This window comes from Columba livia, chromosome Z, assembly GCF_036013475.1.
Source record: "Columba livia isolate bColLiv1 breed racing homer chromosome Z, bColLiv1.pat.W.v2, whole genome shotgun sequence".
NCBI lineage: Eukaryota > Metazoa > Chordata > Aves > Columbiformes > Columbidae > Columba > Columba livia.
The window spans coordinates 76,845,564-76,862,678 of record NC_088642.1 but is presented as its reverse complement, the minus strand read 5'-3'; the positions used below and the strand labels follow the sequence as shown (position 1 = coordinate 76,862,678).

Sequence of the window (17,115 nt, the reverse complement as noted above, 5' to 3'; positions counted from 1 at the left end):
TGCGAGGGGGCGGCCCGGTGCTCAGCGGGTTCCGCCGCCGCCTCAGCCCGCCCGCCCGCCCCCCCCGCCCCCCCGGCAGCGGGGCTCTCCCCTCAGGCCTGGCTGTCGCACGGCGGATGGGCCCCGCACGGGCTGAGGATGTCTGGAAGCTCCGCGGGAAGGCAGGCGGAGGTAGGCCGCGGGGGGGTGGGGAACGGCCGGTGGGGGGTGGTGGGGAACGGCCTGAGGGGCTCCCGGGCGCCGCAAATCTGAGTTTTTTGCAGCTTCCGGGAAGAGTCCGGTGGCTCCGCTTAGCGATATGTGTAGGCCCGTTAGCGACTCCTTGGTCTCTGTGTTGGCAGTTCCTCCTCACTTGCGATTTTTCACTGTGTAAGACGTTTATTTTCTTACTGGTGCGACGTGTGGAAAGAAAACCTCTTCACACGGTGGTATCCGGCCCGCTAGTAAATATGCAAATTCAACTAAAAATAGCTGTTGTCAGAATAACATAAGAAGCAAGCCGTGCAGATACAAATCCTCTTCCCACTTGTTAGTGTCCCTTACTCTCAGGTAATCTCTTGCCTGGTAATGGTCTGTTGCCTTAGTTTCTAAGACATAAGCTGTAGAGTATTCACAGACATTTTTTGGAGATGGTTTATCTGTTCTGTTACTCCAGTTTTCATGGAGGTCTGTTTCAGCTTGTAGCCTGTTATGGCTCCTGTGCAAAAAGGTTCTTGTGGGGCTGTTGGCAGTGGAGAGTGTGTGACTGTTGGGGTGTTATTTTGGGACTGTAGTTGGGCTGAAAAGTGGCTCTGGGGCGTAAGTTTGTACGCCTGCCCCAGCAGGGTATTTCTTCAATCTAAAATTAAATGCTTTTAGCAGTTTCATTCCTTGTCACAGTCAGACAGACTTCTGACGCATGGCGGTCTGATTCTACATCAGTCCGAGCTTCTTCGCACAGCAAACAAGTAATAATGCTTGGCTTTATTGTACCGCCAGAATAACTTTGTTGCCCCTTTCAAACTCTTAAACACAAATAACTGCATTGTAAGTAGAAAAAAAAGAAAAAAACAGAACTAGAAAAAACACCACATACTGAAGACTCTACGGAGACAACATGAACAGGATCTTGATGTAAAACTGGTATAAGCTTATGCTATTTTTTCATTCTTATATCCGTTTTAATTTTTCTTCTTTAATTTGAATCTGTGTTTGTAGAATTTTCAACTTGTTCTGATTTGCCAATTTGCTGCAAAATACTCTATCACAACATGTAGCTTTTTTTTAATACTGAAAAAGCATGCAGTTGACATGTTCAAAAAGCATTGTTGCTAACTAGTAGTATGCCTTTCAATGCTAATGAAACGATATGTTCTTAAATACACTTGATAAAAATCTCCAGTTTTCTAGATACAACTGTACCCAATTTAGGGGAGGAGGGTGCTACATTAATAGCAAATGTTTGTGTTTTACCAGGTATCAGATTGGTTGCCGCGTTTGTTTGATGACTTCTTTGGAAACACAGATATTTCTTCTAGTGCCATTCCTGTGAAGCCACTTGATGTCAACTCTGGAAGAAACCAGCAGCAAAAGAAGGAGGAACTTTATTCAGTGCCAGAAAGTGGCAAAACCAAAGTTCTGCCCAAAAAAAGAGCAAAGTCATCTTCAGTAGATCTGCCCTGTAACAAGTCCAGACGAAACCAGAGCCAGTCTCAAGATGAGCCATGGGTAGATAGATACAAACCTGAAACTCAGGTGTGAGAGTTATTCTGATAATGTAGTAGTAATGTTATAGCGTAACATCTTGTACTTCTGTTCATAGTCTGTATTGGTCAGATTCTAAGTATATCTGAATTTATTAGGGCGGTGAAGTACTAGTTTGTTTTATTCACTGTATGTGCTTAAGATTTTAATGAGCTATTTGTCCATAGGAGGTGCATTTTTTCCCCCAGCCTTCCTGAGGAGATAAAGCTACCGATGAGCTCTTGTTTCCTGCCCATCCACTCCCCACCTTTTGAACCTGTTGCTGAACTTCAGCCAGATCTTACAGCTCCAAGTACTAGGAAAATCCAGAGCTAAAGAAAGGAGAGAGAACTGAGTTAGTGCACTCATTATGAGAAAGATAGCAGAAATTATCATGCACGTTACTGGACAGCAGTTGGTGTGTTCAGACTACTTGACTAACTGCAGTTTATGCCGTGTCTGGCTTGATGCACCTTAGGTGTGGGGTACTGTGGTACCTTAGGGCTTCCATGAGAAAGGACTCAAATCTGTAGCAAACCTGTTTTCACTGGTTCTGCTCATGGAACAGCTTTTTCACAGCGTGTTTCAAAGGCATCAACATGTGTGTTAACTGACTCCTAGCTTGTTGATGTAGGTAAATTAGTGTAGTACTTGTAGTTTTATGTTTAAATATTTAATAGCTCATCGCTGTAGAGGAATTGAGTTACAAGTCTAGAAGGTGAATAAGCTGCACAAGATTTGCAGAAGTTCCAAAAATTTGTGTAATATTAGAGTCAGTAGAGCCTAAAAAGTTTCGAGCCCCGCAATAGCTGTAGAAATTGTAATGTTGTCACTTTAGAAATTATAAATCGTTATTTCCCAGCTGCAAGCAATGGAAAATTGGTTGTTTGGAGAAACAGGATTGAGTGATTATCCTTAACGGTTGCACTTACCTCTACATAGCATAAACATATGTAACTGGAATAGACATGTACATGGCTGGTAATATTTTATATAGTCAGCATATATTGTGCTCTTGAATCTTGTCATTACAGTCTTAGAGACCAAGAGGTATATATGTGAATTTAATATATTTTGATCTTGTTTTAGAGTGACCTTGCTGTGCAAAAGAAGAAAATTGAGGAAGTTGAAACTTGGTTAAAAAGGCACATATTTCAGAGACAGCCAAAGCAGGTAATCTTGCTAGAATTAGCAGCTAGAGATATAAACCCATATGAATGAGCTGGATTCAATTTTATTTAATTTCAGTGAGAAACTTCATGATTATATATTGTATTATAAGAAATCTGTTAAGAACATGTAGTTTTGTTTATGGCTTGTGCCACTAAAAGGTGGATTATGTTTTTTTGCTCAGAAATACTATTTTCTAGCATTCATTAATTTCATATCTCTTCAGTGTGTGCTTGTAGCTACAGTTTATCTCCCACAGATTTATTTTAAGTATCTTGGCAAATTTCCAGTTGCACTGACTTGATATAAAGTGTTTTTAGCCTCTTGATTGATAAGAGGTATTTTATACAAATGTGTCATTTAGCAGTCTTGCCTAGTGCTTTTCAGACCTGATTCTCCAGTTCAGTATATGTTATGTTGGTAGTCTACGTGGTGTGCTGTTAACAGGTACAGTAAAAACCAAGAGTGAGGCTTTCAAGAGTTCAGGTCTAGCTTTTGATAGCTGAATGTTCAACAGGTAAATAAATTCATAACACAAAATATTTAACTCAGTTTTTATTGGGAAAAGAGAATAATTACCAGGGAAACTGTAGAAGAAATTAAGCTAATATTAATCTACAGCCAACTTTCAGTCTTTATTTATCATATTTATCTCATATTTATAATGTTGTGGGTTTAGTTGTTTTTTGTTTGGTTGTTTTTCCTGTGACAGGGTGGCTCTGTTTTACTGCTAACCGGTCCTCCTGGTTGTGGAAAGACTGCAACTATACAAATATTAGCAAAAGGTCTTGGTGTTCAGGTGCAAGAATGGACCAATCCAGTATCTTTAGACTTTACAAAAGAAGACTTGAGAAATATGTTTGGCCATGGTAAGTATTTTAGTTTTTTTTATTTTCTCTTCCAGTCTGGCTTTTTGTATTTTGTATTTTTTAGTATTTTGTATCTCCGTCATGTATGAAGTCAGACCCACATCCATGTAAGCCAGATCTATAGTGTTTAATAAGAATCTTTCTATTGCTTTTATCTGCAAAGGGATTAGATCTTTTTACAGTGTTTACAACAAAACAATTTGCAGTTCAAATCAGCATAGAGAGCTATGTAATAGCATGGATATCATTTGAGTCAATTAAATAAAAATAGGTAAGTCTGTCTTTGTCTGGGTCTTTTAAAAGTTCTCTCGTATTTGTAACATGTTTGTCAAAGGACTTGGCTGCTGGTGTTCAGTGGCTACTATCAGAAAATAGCATGGGTGGGTTTTAGTTCTTGTTGGTATTTATATTTTACTTGGTATAATATAGAATAGATATTTTTAATTTGTTTTCTTTTTCAGACTCAAATTTTCATACGTTTCCGAGTCAGGCCCAAACAGCTCTCTTTCAAGATTTTCTATTAAGAGCAAATAAATATAACAAACTTCAGATGCTTGGGGAGTCCTCAGAAAATGATAAAAAGCTGATTCTTATTGAAGTAAGTAAAAACTTGTGAAGCCTTGTTTTGAAAACAATAACCTTTATTATAACACTGACATGCTAACTACCTTCAGCTGGTGGAAAAGCTAGTCTGCTATACTGCACATGAGTTCTTTATTAGTTTTTGTGGCTCTGCAGCAGACTAGAACCAAGTTTTACCTATAGTTAAACTATATAAGCCAATAGGCAGAAATTGGAGACTAGTTTGTGTACAGTAATAAGTAACTGTATCAAAAAGTAGATCAAAACAGTACTGTATGATTAGCTTTCGAGAAATATATTTGCCTATAAACAGTAAGAGGGGAAAAACCCACTGTTCACGTTTCTTAAGGATGCAGAAGAGTGTAGAAGATACATGAGAATTAATGCGGTGAGACAGCATTTGAAATTTAGCATTCTCTGGTCTTGTGCAGGGGGTGTTATTAGGCCAGAGATGTAAATTCTGAGGGTTTGCAAGCCATAATGGGAGGGACAGAAGACTTTATTTTTTTATTCAGGAGTGTGTTTCAATAACATTTTCTTGTTGAGCTTTTTTTACTGACAGAGGAATTTTATGTTACGGCAGTCAAGTTGTCTGTAAACTTGCAAGAGAAAGAATAGATGAGACAAAAATTCTAGCTGAGTAATGTGATGTACTGTAAAATTTAGGAAGCGTGGTTTTCTTTGACTTATCTTCATAAAGTAACCCCAGTTATCTTCAGTGTAGCTGCATTCAAATTTAGCTGTAAGTAATAATAAAAAATGTGTAGCAATATAGTGTGCCATAACAGTCAGTGTGTGGGAGAGAATATTTACATCTGAATGTAATGACAGCTGTTCATTTGTTTTGAATAGGACATACCTAACCAATTCTATCGAGACCCCAGCAGTCTACATGAAATTCTCAGGTCAGTTGCAAATGAATTTTTAATAATTAGCTTTAGCCACTTACAGTAAACTGGAGTTTGATTCTTGTTATGTTTGTTTATTTTTCAATTTAGGAGATTTGTTCGTACAAGTAGATGTCCCCTTATATTTATAATCTCAGATAACTTCAGTGGAGACAGCAACCAGAGGCTACTATTCCCAACAGAAATTTTAGAGGAGTTGTGTATATCCAATATTAGGTAAGATCTTTTATCTTATTAAAACTTGATTGAAATAAGTAAAAAAATGAGAAACTAATTATTTTTTCTTAAATGAAATTCAACAGTTTCAAGCCTATTGCACCAACAAATATGATGAAAGTTCTTAATCGAATAGCTGCAACAGAAGCTAGTATGGTAAGTTGTAAAACAGATAAAATCTGTGCAGTGCAGGATCAAAAGATTTCAGACTTTAATATCTGAAATATTTATATTGGATACTGTATTTGTTTGATGTTTGATAGCAGATGCTCACATCCCTTGAGAGCCCTCACCAATCCCCCTGACAGAAAACAAGAAACAAACTGGAAAGATGTGATTTTTAAGATTAGTTCCACTCGATTCTTGTCCAAGTCTTCAGAGTTACATCTGGAAACTCTTCTGCCTGTTATGGAAACTATGTATAAGAAACATGTAATAGGAATAGAACTGATTTTCATTGTATTCAGCAAGGCTGGAAGAGGTCATGAACCTAAATCTCTTATTGTTCCAGAGCTCTATATCAAATACAACCAAGTCTGATATTGAGTGGAATCTTGCAAAGAATAAAGTGCATCATTCCCTTTACTGTTGCTATATAACGTGTCAATGTGCTTAAATGGATTAGATATTTTAAAGTTAGTGGTGTTAAATAGTTTGTGCACATGATGGGTGCTTATGTAATGTGTTTAGAGTGTGTGTTGGAGGCAGGTTCCCACAGACAGAATAATGTTCCAATACTCCTTTTCTTACATTTTCTTGGTACTTTGAATGTTACTTTTCTTCGTAGAACAGAGAAAAGAATTATGCTCTTGATAGAACTTCTCTGGAGTTGCTTTGCAGAGGTTGCTCAGGTGATATAAGAAGTGCAATAAACAGTCTTCAGTTTTCTTCTATGAAAGGTAAATACCTACGATTTTGTTAAGTGAAAGACATTTTGACCATTTCTGCTGTAAAGGTACACTGTTCATTGTAGCAGTGCAGCTGGGTGAGCTGTGCAAAGCATTTTTGGTATGCTGCTCTGGAGCAGGAATACAAGGCACAAAGTGGTTTGTGGTTTTGTTCTTGTTTTTTAGGCTGAAAGTTTTCCTTTTCGTGACTGTTATATGTAGTCTGAAAACTGAGTAACATCTGCTATGTGTGTGTTGATGTAATTTTAATGAAATGCCTTATTTTCTTCTTGATATCTTTGCTGTTGGTGCTTGTTTACTGATCAAATGTTTTATGATGTAACCTTAACTAGAAAGGGTTATTTTTATTGCTTAGTTCTCTACACTTCTCCGTGTCCTTATCTTTACCCTTGGAGCATTTCTCAGGTAACTTGTTGACTTTATATATGGCATTTCTGTAATGATTGATTTTGCTTTGGAGTTTCCTAAACTTTTGTAAATTGAAAAGCTGTGAGGTGGCATGACCTACTGTGAAGTTATTGAGCACATTATGGAAAAGTTTGAGGCTCAGTGTTGTAGTAGTTTTCAAAGTACTTGGTTGGACAATATGGGACTTAATATGGGATTGTGTTCCAACATGGAAAGAAAACAGGAAGCATTGGAAGCCAGTAATTGTTAAGAAACAGATGTATGTGAGTTACATAATCAGAATTTTTATAAGCAGCGTTCTGGCATGTGTAGTTCATTCTAAGAACTGTTAAATGGTGCCAACATTCAACCTAGAAATAAGGAAGCGAATTCAGTCAGCAGTTGTGTTCTGCTGTGTGTTCTAAAGCTAGCAATGATCTTCTTGCTTTTACTCATTTTCCCTCCCATCCACCTTGCAAATAGAAAATGTGCTTATGGAATACAGGATTAAAGGTAGTTCCAAGTCCTTATTCTAAGAATGTAGTTTGAGTTTTAGAGTATATTGAAACTAACTTAGCTGTTTGAAATCACATGAGGGACAGAGTCAAGTTTCTTAGTTTAATTTGCAAACATGGAAACTAAATTATTCTGATGTTGTCTTCTAGTAAACTCAGTTTGCAGTAGCTCACTGCTGGATGCCAAGCAGTCTCTATGTACAGTAGAAAATCTAAATAGTCTTAAAATTACCATCTTGATTAATTTTTATTAAATTACCTTGGAAATACAAAAACATGAGGGTTAGAGAGAGAACTTGCGAGAAAACAAAGGCATATGGCTTGACAGCTTCTGCATGTGACATCTGAGAATAATGTACTCAAGTCATACCACACTGAACATTCTCTTCCCACATTTTCTCTAACAGACTGACAAAAGGTGCCTTCATATTGAATAGAAATTTTTCAGTTTTTCATGTATTTCAGTTAGGTAAATTATTGTCAGCCAGTGATATTATTTAAGTGTTGTTGAAACCTCATATCCTTGTTGATCTCCTGACAACGCAGTAATAGTTTTTATATATAGAATTTGTTTCATCACTTGCGTATGTGTGTAAATACAAGCAATACATTCACTTTGGTAATATTAGTGGGTAAAATGGATCCATGGTAGTCATGGGAGAAGAGAAAGGTAAATAGTTAAAAGATAAGTTATCTTAGTTTGATAGGGAACATTCACCTGACCCTAAATCAAATTGTGGCTGAAAGTTTTTGAGTTTCAAATTAGAGTAGAAGAAGGGTTTTATTCTTTGGAGCTCTGAACATTATGGAAATTAGTAGGCTGTTGCTGTTGGAAGAATCACCTAAATTTTTCTTCTAGGCCTCATATTTGAGTGATAGTATTGTACAAATAATGCAAATAGAAAATAAATTGATAGGTGAACAGAATGTAACTGAAATAAAATTTATGTGTATTTGCACTTGACCTTGTTAAAAATTTCTTCTTTATATGCATCAGAAGTAGAATGAATGAGCAAGAATGCTGGCTTTTTAAAAAGACACATACTATTCAAAAAAGTATGTGGCACCTTAGCTGTGGTGTAAGGGACAGAAGTGGAACGAAGCATGCTAGTTTAGGTGACTGGTTAGTGCCCCTATTTAAATAACCTTTTTTTGTTTGCTCCCCCCCCCCCCCATTAGCAGTAGCAATAAAATAGAAAATGTTTTTAGATTCATGTGTGTTACCCTGACTGTATTTTTGCTTTTATTGACAGACTGCTCATTGGAGGAGGAGTTTTGGTCAAGGAAGAAAAGGAGCTCCACACTAAAATGTAAAGCATCAACAGTATCTAAAGTAGGGAAAAAAAGTAAATCCGATACTTCAGAAGACAAGGAGATACAAGCTATTGGTGGCAAAGATGCTTCCATCTTTCTTTTCCATGCTCTGGGGAAAATAATTTACTGCAAAAGTAAGAAAACTGACTTAGTTTTCCTTTCAATTGGCAAAGTGTGTCAGCTGCTAGTAGCTAGATTTGCTAAAATACGGCTTAAGAGTGAGCTTTAATTCACGTTTGGTCATTAGTAACAGTATAAAAACTGTAATAAAAGTTTGTAGTAGCTGTGATTGCAGCTGTCTGTATCTATTAGGTAAATAAACATTAAGATGTACTACAGGTATGTAATAAAATTACATAACTCTAGTTGCATTAGGTCCACGTGCTGTCATGCACACAAAGCTAGACAGGTAGCCACCACATTTGTTGCTTTCTACAAAAGCAAATTTTGGTTTTGTGCAGAATTATATGTTGTTGTATAGTTACATTATGTCCTCATCTGTGTTCCTAAAGGTTACAGAACAGCCCTGCTGCCTCACAGCTCTTGCCTCCCTTGTTTATGTGTATGAGTTTGACTCTTTCTGCTGTCTTCTCCTTTTTATCTCAGCTTTTTTTTCCCGTTAGCAGACATATGTGCTTTCTCCTTTCTGACTTTAAAACCTCTTCCACTCCTCTGTTCTACTCTCCCCTTTTCATCTCACCAAAATACTTCCCACCTTACTACTAAGAAGGTTCTGCCTTTTATACACTCAGATTCTGTAAATCTAGGAAATCTATCTGCTCCCTGTGTGTGATTACTGTACTGCTTTTTTAACATTTAAAAACTATAATTGATAAGCATTTGGTACTTATTAGATTGCTGCTATCTGCACTCAGCTAAATCAGGATCCAGAATGCAATTGGCTGTCCGCATTTTGGTAACAATTCACAATATCTGTTCCAAAATCAACTGAGGAGAAATAGTGAGATGAGGGAATATGAAAATAACTAGATGAAATCTGTAATGTGAAGTGTAATTAAATAATTACATGTTGTTGACAGTGTAATATTGACTATATAATTAAGTACTTGTGCTTGCCTCAAGAGCTTTCTGGGAACTGAAAGTGGTGTAATCTGGTTGCTGGTGGACTTGACAGTTGCTAAAAAGGTGCTCAGTATATGTGAAAATTACTGTTCATGCAGTTACACATCTCTGTTCTTGCTCTTATCTAATTTTTATTCTAATTTTGAATATTTAATCTAGAACGTGTGCATTTTTCTTCTGGCTTTTTTGCTTCTGTGCAGAAATGTAACAACATTTCTGATGCTAAAAGACTAAAGATTGTAAAATCCTTTGTAGGAGATCCAGTGTCAGACTCAGAATTTCCTCAGCTGCCTGCTCACTTATCAGAATACCGTCGAGACACCTTGCTTATTCAGCCTGAGGTACCTCTGCAGTGAAAAAAACAAACCAAACTCTTCAGTGATTGATGCAAATTCTCAAGCACAGTGGCTTTGTCACTGGTCTTTATATGTACATATTCAGTCTGTCTTAATTTATAGAATAATCTCGAAGGGACCTCCAGAGGCAGATTTAGTTTCCAGGCTCTTGATCTGTTGAGTTTTGAGCATCTCCAGGAACAGAAATTCTCTCACCTCACTGACAGACTTGTGGAAGGTGGACTTTACCTTGCTGCAGCCTGTGGCTGTTACCTCTCATCCTTTGCTGTGTGTTGCCAAGAGGGGTCTGAGTTCATCTTTCTGTAACCACCAATTGAGAGAGTTGAAGACAACGGTGGTTTCTGTCCCTCCATCCCCACCATTAGCGTTCTCTGGGAGCAAACCCATCTCCCTTTGTATATAAGCATCACTTTGCAGATTGTGTCTGACAGCTCCCTAACTATCTAAATGTATCGTAACTTTTATAGGTTGCTTTTCTTTATACACTGTGTAAAACTTGAACTTTTTTTTTTCCTAATAGGATATTGTGGAAAAATCGCATATGTCTGAAAGCATGTTTAATTTATACCTTCACCAGAACTATGTAGACTTTTTTTCTGATATAGATGATGTAGTGAGAGCCAGTGAATATTTGAGCACTGCTGACGTCCTTTGTAGTAACTGGAGTGTAAGTGTTATCTTTTTATACACACTTTTTCTTTTATTTTTTTAATGCTCTGACATTAAGCTTCTGACTTTTTCTGTAAGTGTTTATGAATGGTACAAAGCAATTTTCTTTCAACTCGGTAAGAATGAAGCTGTATCAATTCAAACTCGCAGCATAGGTGACAGTGACTTGTTAATGCTAAAGTACATAAAATACAGAAGAGATGCAAGTCCAGCTTCTGTGAGTATTTCATTGTAGTGGGTTATAGTGTTTGTAAAATATTCTACAAAGTATTTTTAAGTCGAACACATGCTAAAAATATTTTGGAGCCTGTATGCCTTTTCCCTGCAGTAACTGAGCTAGCTTTTTCTTTCAGCCGCTTTGAGTGAAAGTTTCACAGTAATCTGAATGTATTCTGAGCGCGTCATGTCACTGCAATTACAGAGTGTATTTTAATTCAGATGAGACATGCTGTACAGAGACTTGGAGTTCACATAATGCGTGATTTCTCTCTCAGACACGGCTTGTAATGGAAAAATACAGTGGGTCTGTGGCTACCCGAGGGGTGATACATTCAAATACATCCAGAGCCTTTGCCCACCAGCAGGGAGGAGGGATGGGGTTCCGGCCTTTGCATAAACCCCAGTGGTTCTTTATCAATAAAAAGGTAAATTCTTGACTCTTTGTTGGTTTTATTGTTTGGTTTTTGTTTGTTTGTCTTTTTTTTTTTTTTTTTGTTTTGTTTGGGGTTTTTTTTGCCTTTTTTTTTTTTGTAAGATACAACGCTTGAGTAGTATAGGTGAGATTTTTCTCACAGTGCTAAACTTGTCAAATATCCTATTTGATATAAGCTACTTCTAAAAGCACTTGCTCGAAGAGTTGTGTTTGAATTATTCCTTTAATGGAAAAATAAATTGGAGTTCTCTGACAAAGTCTGATTCTTGTACCCAAGTTAGCATACTGCTGGGAGAGTCTTAATCCTAGTTAGTGGAGACACAGTTAGTGTTGAAATACTATTAAATATTCCTAAAAGTAAGTTTTAAGGTTTTGTGCACTTCAAATCACATTAAATTCTTGTGTAAGTTTAACAACAGTAAAGGAATTAATCATTTTTATGATCTCTGTATGTAACTTGCACTGCTTATCTTTTTTCTGGTCTAATTTTTCGGTAGCTTCCATACAGTATTGAGCAAGCAAGAAGAGAGTCTGTCTTTTGTGCTACAGAATATCCATGTTAATAATAATTTACCAGTTTTTTACTTCTGTTTCGTTTCGCCCCAACTCTTACAGTATCAAGAAAACTGCCTTGCTGCAAAATCTCTCTTCTCAAGCTTCTGTTTACCACCCGAGTGTCTTCAGACAGAGCTATTGCCGTATCTTGCTATGTTAGCAAATCCAATGAGAAACCAAGGTAAGATGAGTCTAACTCTTGATCTTGGACACTTTTTTTTTGTGATTAAAGCATACTGAAAAATTTTGTAAACCAAAATGTCAATGCCTCAGTAAATAAATACTTACAGTAAATGCATATAGCTGATACCCAAAAATGTTCCTAGTACCACAGCCAAAAAATAAAGTTGTCCTGCAAGGTTTGAAACAACATCAAGGACATTTAAAAGACTCACATAACTGAAATAATTAAAATAAGTGTCTCCCTTGACAGAAGTGAGGTGTATGTGATACTTTATAAATCTTTAAGATGGGGTCTTCAAGTTGGAGTATTTTTAACAATTTTTCCTTTTTTTTTTTTTTTTTACTGTGTGGATTTGTGGCATCTCTGTACTTTCAAATTTCGCCATGTGCCCGTTTCACTCAGTTTGTTAAGGTCCTTGCACAGATTTTCTGTCTGCCCACATCCTTAATAGCCTAACAGGGCAGCATTGGCAAACTTGCTCCTCTCACTTCAACCCTCTTTTCCACATGGTTATGTTTAAGAATGTGCTGGATAGCCACGTCCTAGCACAGATTTCTGCAGAACTGTATTGGTGAATCTATTCCATTGAAGGAGTCAACCATTACCTCATAGCCCTCTCCCCATTTCCTATTCATTAGTTATTTATCAGACTTAACTAATTATATTGTTATCTTAGGCTTAGGGCTTCTTTTAAAAGCTTGTATTAGAGGATTTTCTGAGAAGACTTTTGGAAACCTAGCAGGCAATATTAACTGGATCTTGATTGCTTACTGATCCCTTTCCAGTAACATCAATAGACTTAAAAGGCTTTAAAAAGCCTTTCGCAGGTAAATGCACTGCAAAAGGCTTTACCTGCATTTTTTTCAGTGCATTTTGCAGTGCATTTGTGTAACCTGAGCTAATCCAATAGCACACAGTTCATAAGGAAAATTACATCATCCAAAAATTACTGTTTACACAGCTGGATCACTTATGCTCTGTTAATTACTTCTAATAAAAGGTTTTATGTCTTAACCGAGACCTTGACATCAGGACAAATTCATTTTGTAGGCTATGGAATAATAACTCTGCATTATAATACACGGTTGATGAATGTCAGGTTTGTGTGGTTCATTTTTTTTATTTTTATTTTTTATGTGTAGGCAATCTGTATATATGTTACGGTAATGTGACAGTTCGGAACAAAAAAAACCCGTGTAGATGTGTGCACAGTGTTTTGGTTTACAAAATATTGCAAATAATACAGGCATACTTGACTTAACTTATGAAATATTTGGGCTTTGGTATGTTTAATTGTATGTGCATTATGATCTACCCAATATGATACTGGTGATTCTTTGTTCTTAGCTCAGATTGCTTTTATCCAAGACGTCGGGAGGCTACCACTGAAAAGACATTTTGGGAGGTAAACTTAACTTCTGTCTTTTCTTAACAAAAGACTTTATTTCTTAATATACTGAGGAAGAGAACCATTTTATAGAGAAACATCTTCAATGTACATCTATGATGTGACATTTTCCCTCACTTGCAGCAGGATAATTTTATATTTTTCCTTTTAAAACTTTTTCCAGTTGAAGTGTATTTATCATTACAATGTTAATAACAACATTTTAATTGTAGTCTTATTTTTGACCCTTGTTTAGCTTTCTTTTCTGTGCCCCAAATATTAGCTCTGTCCTGGACATATCTATATTCCTCCCATGCATTATCTGAATAAAGTATTTTACAATCAGAACATCTACGTGAGAAAAAAACTGGATTGATTCAAAGACTATAGCGTGCTTTGCCTATTGTTTATCATGACATAAAACATTTATCTGGAAGCTTGATAGAACAATCTGTGATCACATGTATGTTAGTTAGAGGTGTAAAAGATAAAGTATAATTGAAAATTATTTCCTTTGAAGCAGCTGTATATCTGTGGAACTACAAAATAATGAGTGCTTCCTCTGAAATTAGATAGCAGCACTGATTTTTATTTTGTGGAATTTTTGCCTTTTGGACTACTTAAAGTAAGCCTTTGTTTAGAATGCATTTTAGAAATAAAACTATATGCTGAAGTTGTTCTGTCTTGGATGATAAATACTGACAAAATACTTTTTATTTCAACAGAGAGACTGTAGTGCTCTGCTTATAGATTGTGTAGCGATTGTGGGGTGACGTGGCATAATATGTTATGTTGTGACTCTAGTGAGCCTTCTGAATCACAGGCATTATTTAAACCAGTAGGACCTCAGTTATATTTCTTTAACTTTGATATCTCTGAAATAAAAGTTTTAAGTGTGTTCTTCTCATAAAGGATCACAGTTAGCTGGAATGAAACTTAACATTTTCGATGCTTAACCAAGAGAGAGATTGTTAGGGCATCAGACAAAGCATCTCGTGATTATGACTGTGTTATTGCTGTGTGGGTTTAACTATGAAACACTGGCCTGTAAGGTAAAAGCTGTGTTACTCAAGAACCACCTTGTTGCACAACATCGTGTTAAAAGCCATTTTGGTTGCTTATTAGGAAGAAAAAAGCCCACATCCCTAACTGGTGCACTTTTTGCAATCTCCTTAGTCTAAGACAAAACGTTTGTAACTTTATGAATTGATTATAGACTTTCTTATGCCACTAACTTTGTCTGCAGCGTACCTTTAAATATTGGTAAACATTTTGTATCTGCGTTAATAAGTTGAGTGTGTGTCATTTAGAGTGTTATCTGAGCAGTAACTTTATCCTGAAAACGTGGTAATTTTTCACTTGGTCACTATTTTGGAAAAGAAGTAGAGAGAAATGTAGGCATTTTACTAAAGTTTTGTGCCCTTCAGGAATCCTAAATGAAAATAACTTGTTTTGTGTTATTAAGGAGTCCTTAAAATAACTTATGTGTCGCGGTTTCAATGGAAATATGAATTTTTTGTTTATTTTCTGTTATATTTATTAATGGAATGGGAATGGTACTGTAGTAAGAAAATGAACATTGAGGAGAGTGCACAGTATTTGATCAGCTGGCCTTGGTATCAGGATGAGTTTTTGTCAATAACTCTGCAAGTTCTTGTTTTATTACTTATTATTTTATTTTATGATTATTCCCATGTAAAGTGGGAAAAACAATAAAGGAGCATTGGTAACATACTGATACAGAGATGGTAGAAAGACCGAGAAATCCAAATAGAAAAGAAATTATAAAATATAAAGATTTATTTTCCACCACCTTTTTTTTGTTTTTCTTTTAATGTGCCTATTTCAAGCTAAACTGCTTCCTGTCCTAAAGGATTTCAGTTTTGCTTGGGAAAGGTCTCATGCACCGTGGGCTGCTGTCAGTAAGTTAATGGTTAGCAGCTCATGAGTGTGAGGAAAGCTCACCAAACCCACTGTCACAATAACTAAGAAGCTTCCAGAGCACAAAGAGGACCTGGTGTTCCACTGTTGCTGCAGTGTGAGGCTGTGTGGGTCAGTCGGATGTGGGAGCTGCTTGGCACCAGTGAAGAGGGGTGACTTGTGTGGTATTACAGCTTCTGTGTGAGAGAGCAGTCGTTTTTTGGTGGTAACTTCCTGTTGCAATGATATTTTTACAGGTTAAAGCTTGAAACGCTTACCGACAAAGACCCTGGGATACCAGACTCACTTGTCAGCTGTGAGGAGGACCGAGCCGATGTGCTTGCTGTGGAGACGGTTGTGCAGATGGAGAAAACCAGAAGGAATGAGAACGAATCGGATGGATTCCCTCTCTCCTCCAGCCAGTGCAGTGGGAGTGAGCTGCCCTGCAGCCAGCCTCAGCCTGTTGCAGCCCAAGCAATCATGGAGGAGGACGAATTAAAAATAGAGGAATACGATAGTGACTGAGTACAACAAAATATCAACCACTGACTTGCCCGAATAGATTAATCGGCCACTCTTCGCTAAAGAGAGCGTGGTCTGCACAAAAGTACCACCTGAGATACTTAGGTGGGCTAGGAGGCCAAGTCTAAACATGCTGTGTCAGCATCAAGACAGCTCTTCTCAACTTCCTCTTAACTTTGGAGGATGAGATTTGAGCTGAATACTGAATCACAAGCTATTCCTTGCCTCTCCTGAGCCATGAAATAATCTATATTGATAAAAAGGGGATAATAAATGATGACTGAAACTAGTGTGAAAGAGACTGTAGGTATGCAGTGTCACTCTTTAAGTTATTTTTATTTTTTACACAATTTACTTTCCAATTGTGTGTTCGCTGAGTACACATTTGATAAGTTGTCAGCATTTGAAGGCTTTATTAAAATTCATACCTTCAAAAAAGTTGCTGTTTGGAAGCTTGGCCCTTCTAAAAGAAGAGACTGAAGTGTACATGTAAAAAGTTTGATATCCTGTACTGATCTTGTAAATAAAACTACTGTATCAATACTGTTTTGGTTTTGCCACATTTTTATGTGTTTGTAAGTTGAACATACGTTGCACAACAGATTATTTGGGATTCCTTTTTAAAAGATATTTTCATAATTTATGGAGGGGAAAATACAGCAATCAAGCATAAGCCCTTCTCAGGTTTTGTGTTCTGTAGGAAGTTAATGGTGTAGTGTGTGTTTTTTCTCCTCAAATTGCAGTTGTGGTGGGGGAAAGAATAACCCTGGATTGGGTAACTGACAAGTGAGAAGGATGTTGTGGTTGTCCGAATAGACTGTTTCATACTTCAGCTTTTTTCTGTAACTGACGTCAGTCCACACGGATCGATCTTAGTACCTTGCTGTGGTGAGTGATACCGCAGGAATAAGGAAAAAACCGAACAACTTTGTGTAATGTATGTTTGCATTTCTGTATTGCTTACCTCCAAAGTTTAGTAGAAGAAATATGCATTTATCCACCGTAATTTTGGAATTAATACCACTATTAAAAAGTTCAGATTTGTCATTTCATAAGAGACAAGTGTCGTCTTTCCATCTATAGTTCTCGTTTAATTTTGAAGAGTCAAACTTGTCCCTTAATTCTTAAGTTGGAGCTATACTCATTACAGCAAAGTAAGTGGTTTTGGCTGTTGGTGCCCCTTAGCACCTTTCCCC

General features: G+C 36.9%; 1 protein-coding gene across 1 annotated transcript; it reads left to right on the top strand.

Annotated features, from left to right (window-relative positions):
- Positions 1-13: 13 nt before the first annotated feature.
- On the top strand, positions 14-16,462 carry RAD17 (RAD17 checkpoint clamp loader component). The gene is made up of 16 exons (XM_065046419.1): positions 14-171; positions 1,456-1,734; positions 2,812-2,895; positions 3,605-3,761; positions 4,223-4,359; positions 5,196-5,248; positions 5,342-5,467; positions 5,554-5,623; positions 6,255-6,366; positions 8,531-8,725; positions 9,930-10,015; positions 10,551-10,697; positions 11,194-11,343; positions 11,967-12,087; positions 13,438-13,495; positions 15,655-16,462. The coding sequence occupies exons 1-16, from the start codon at positions 139-141 to the stop codon at positions 15,920-15,922; spliced, it is 2,076 nt and encodes a 691-aa protein (XP_064902491.1). The 5' UTR covers positions 14-138; the 3' UTR covers positions 15,923-16,462.
- The last annotated feature ends 653 nt before the right edge of the window (positions 16,463-17,115 follow it).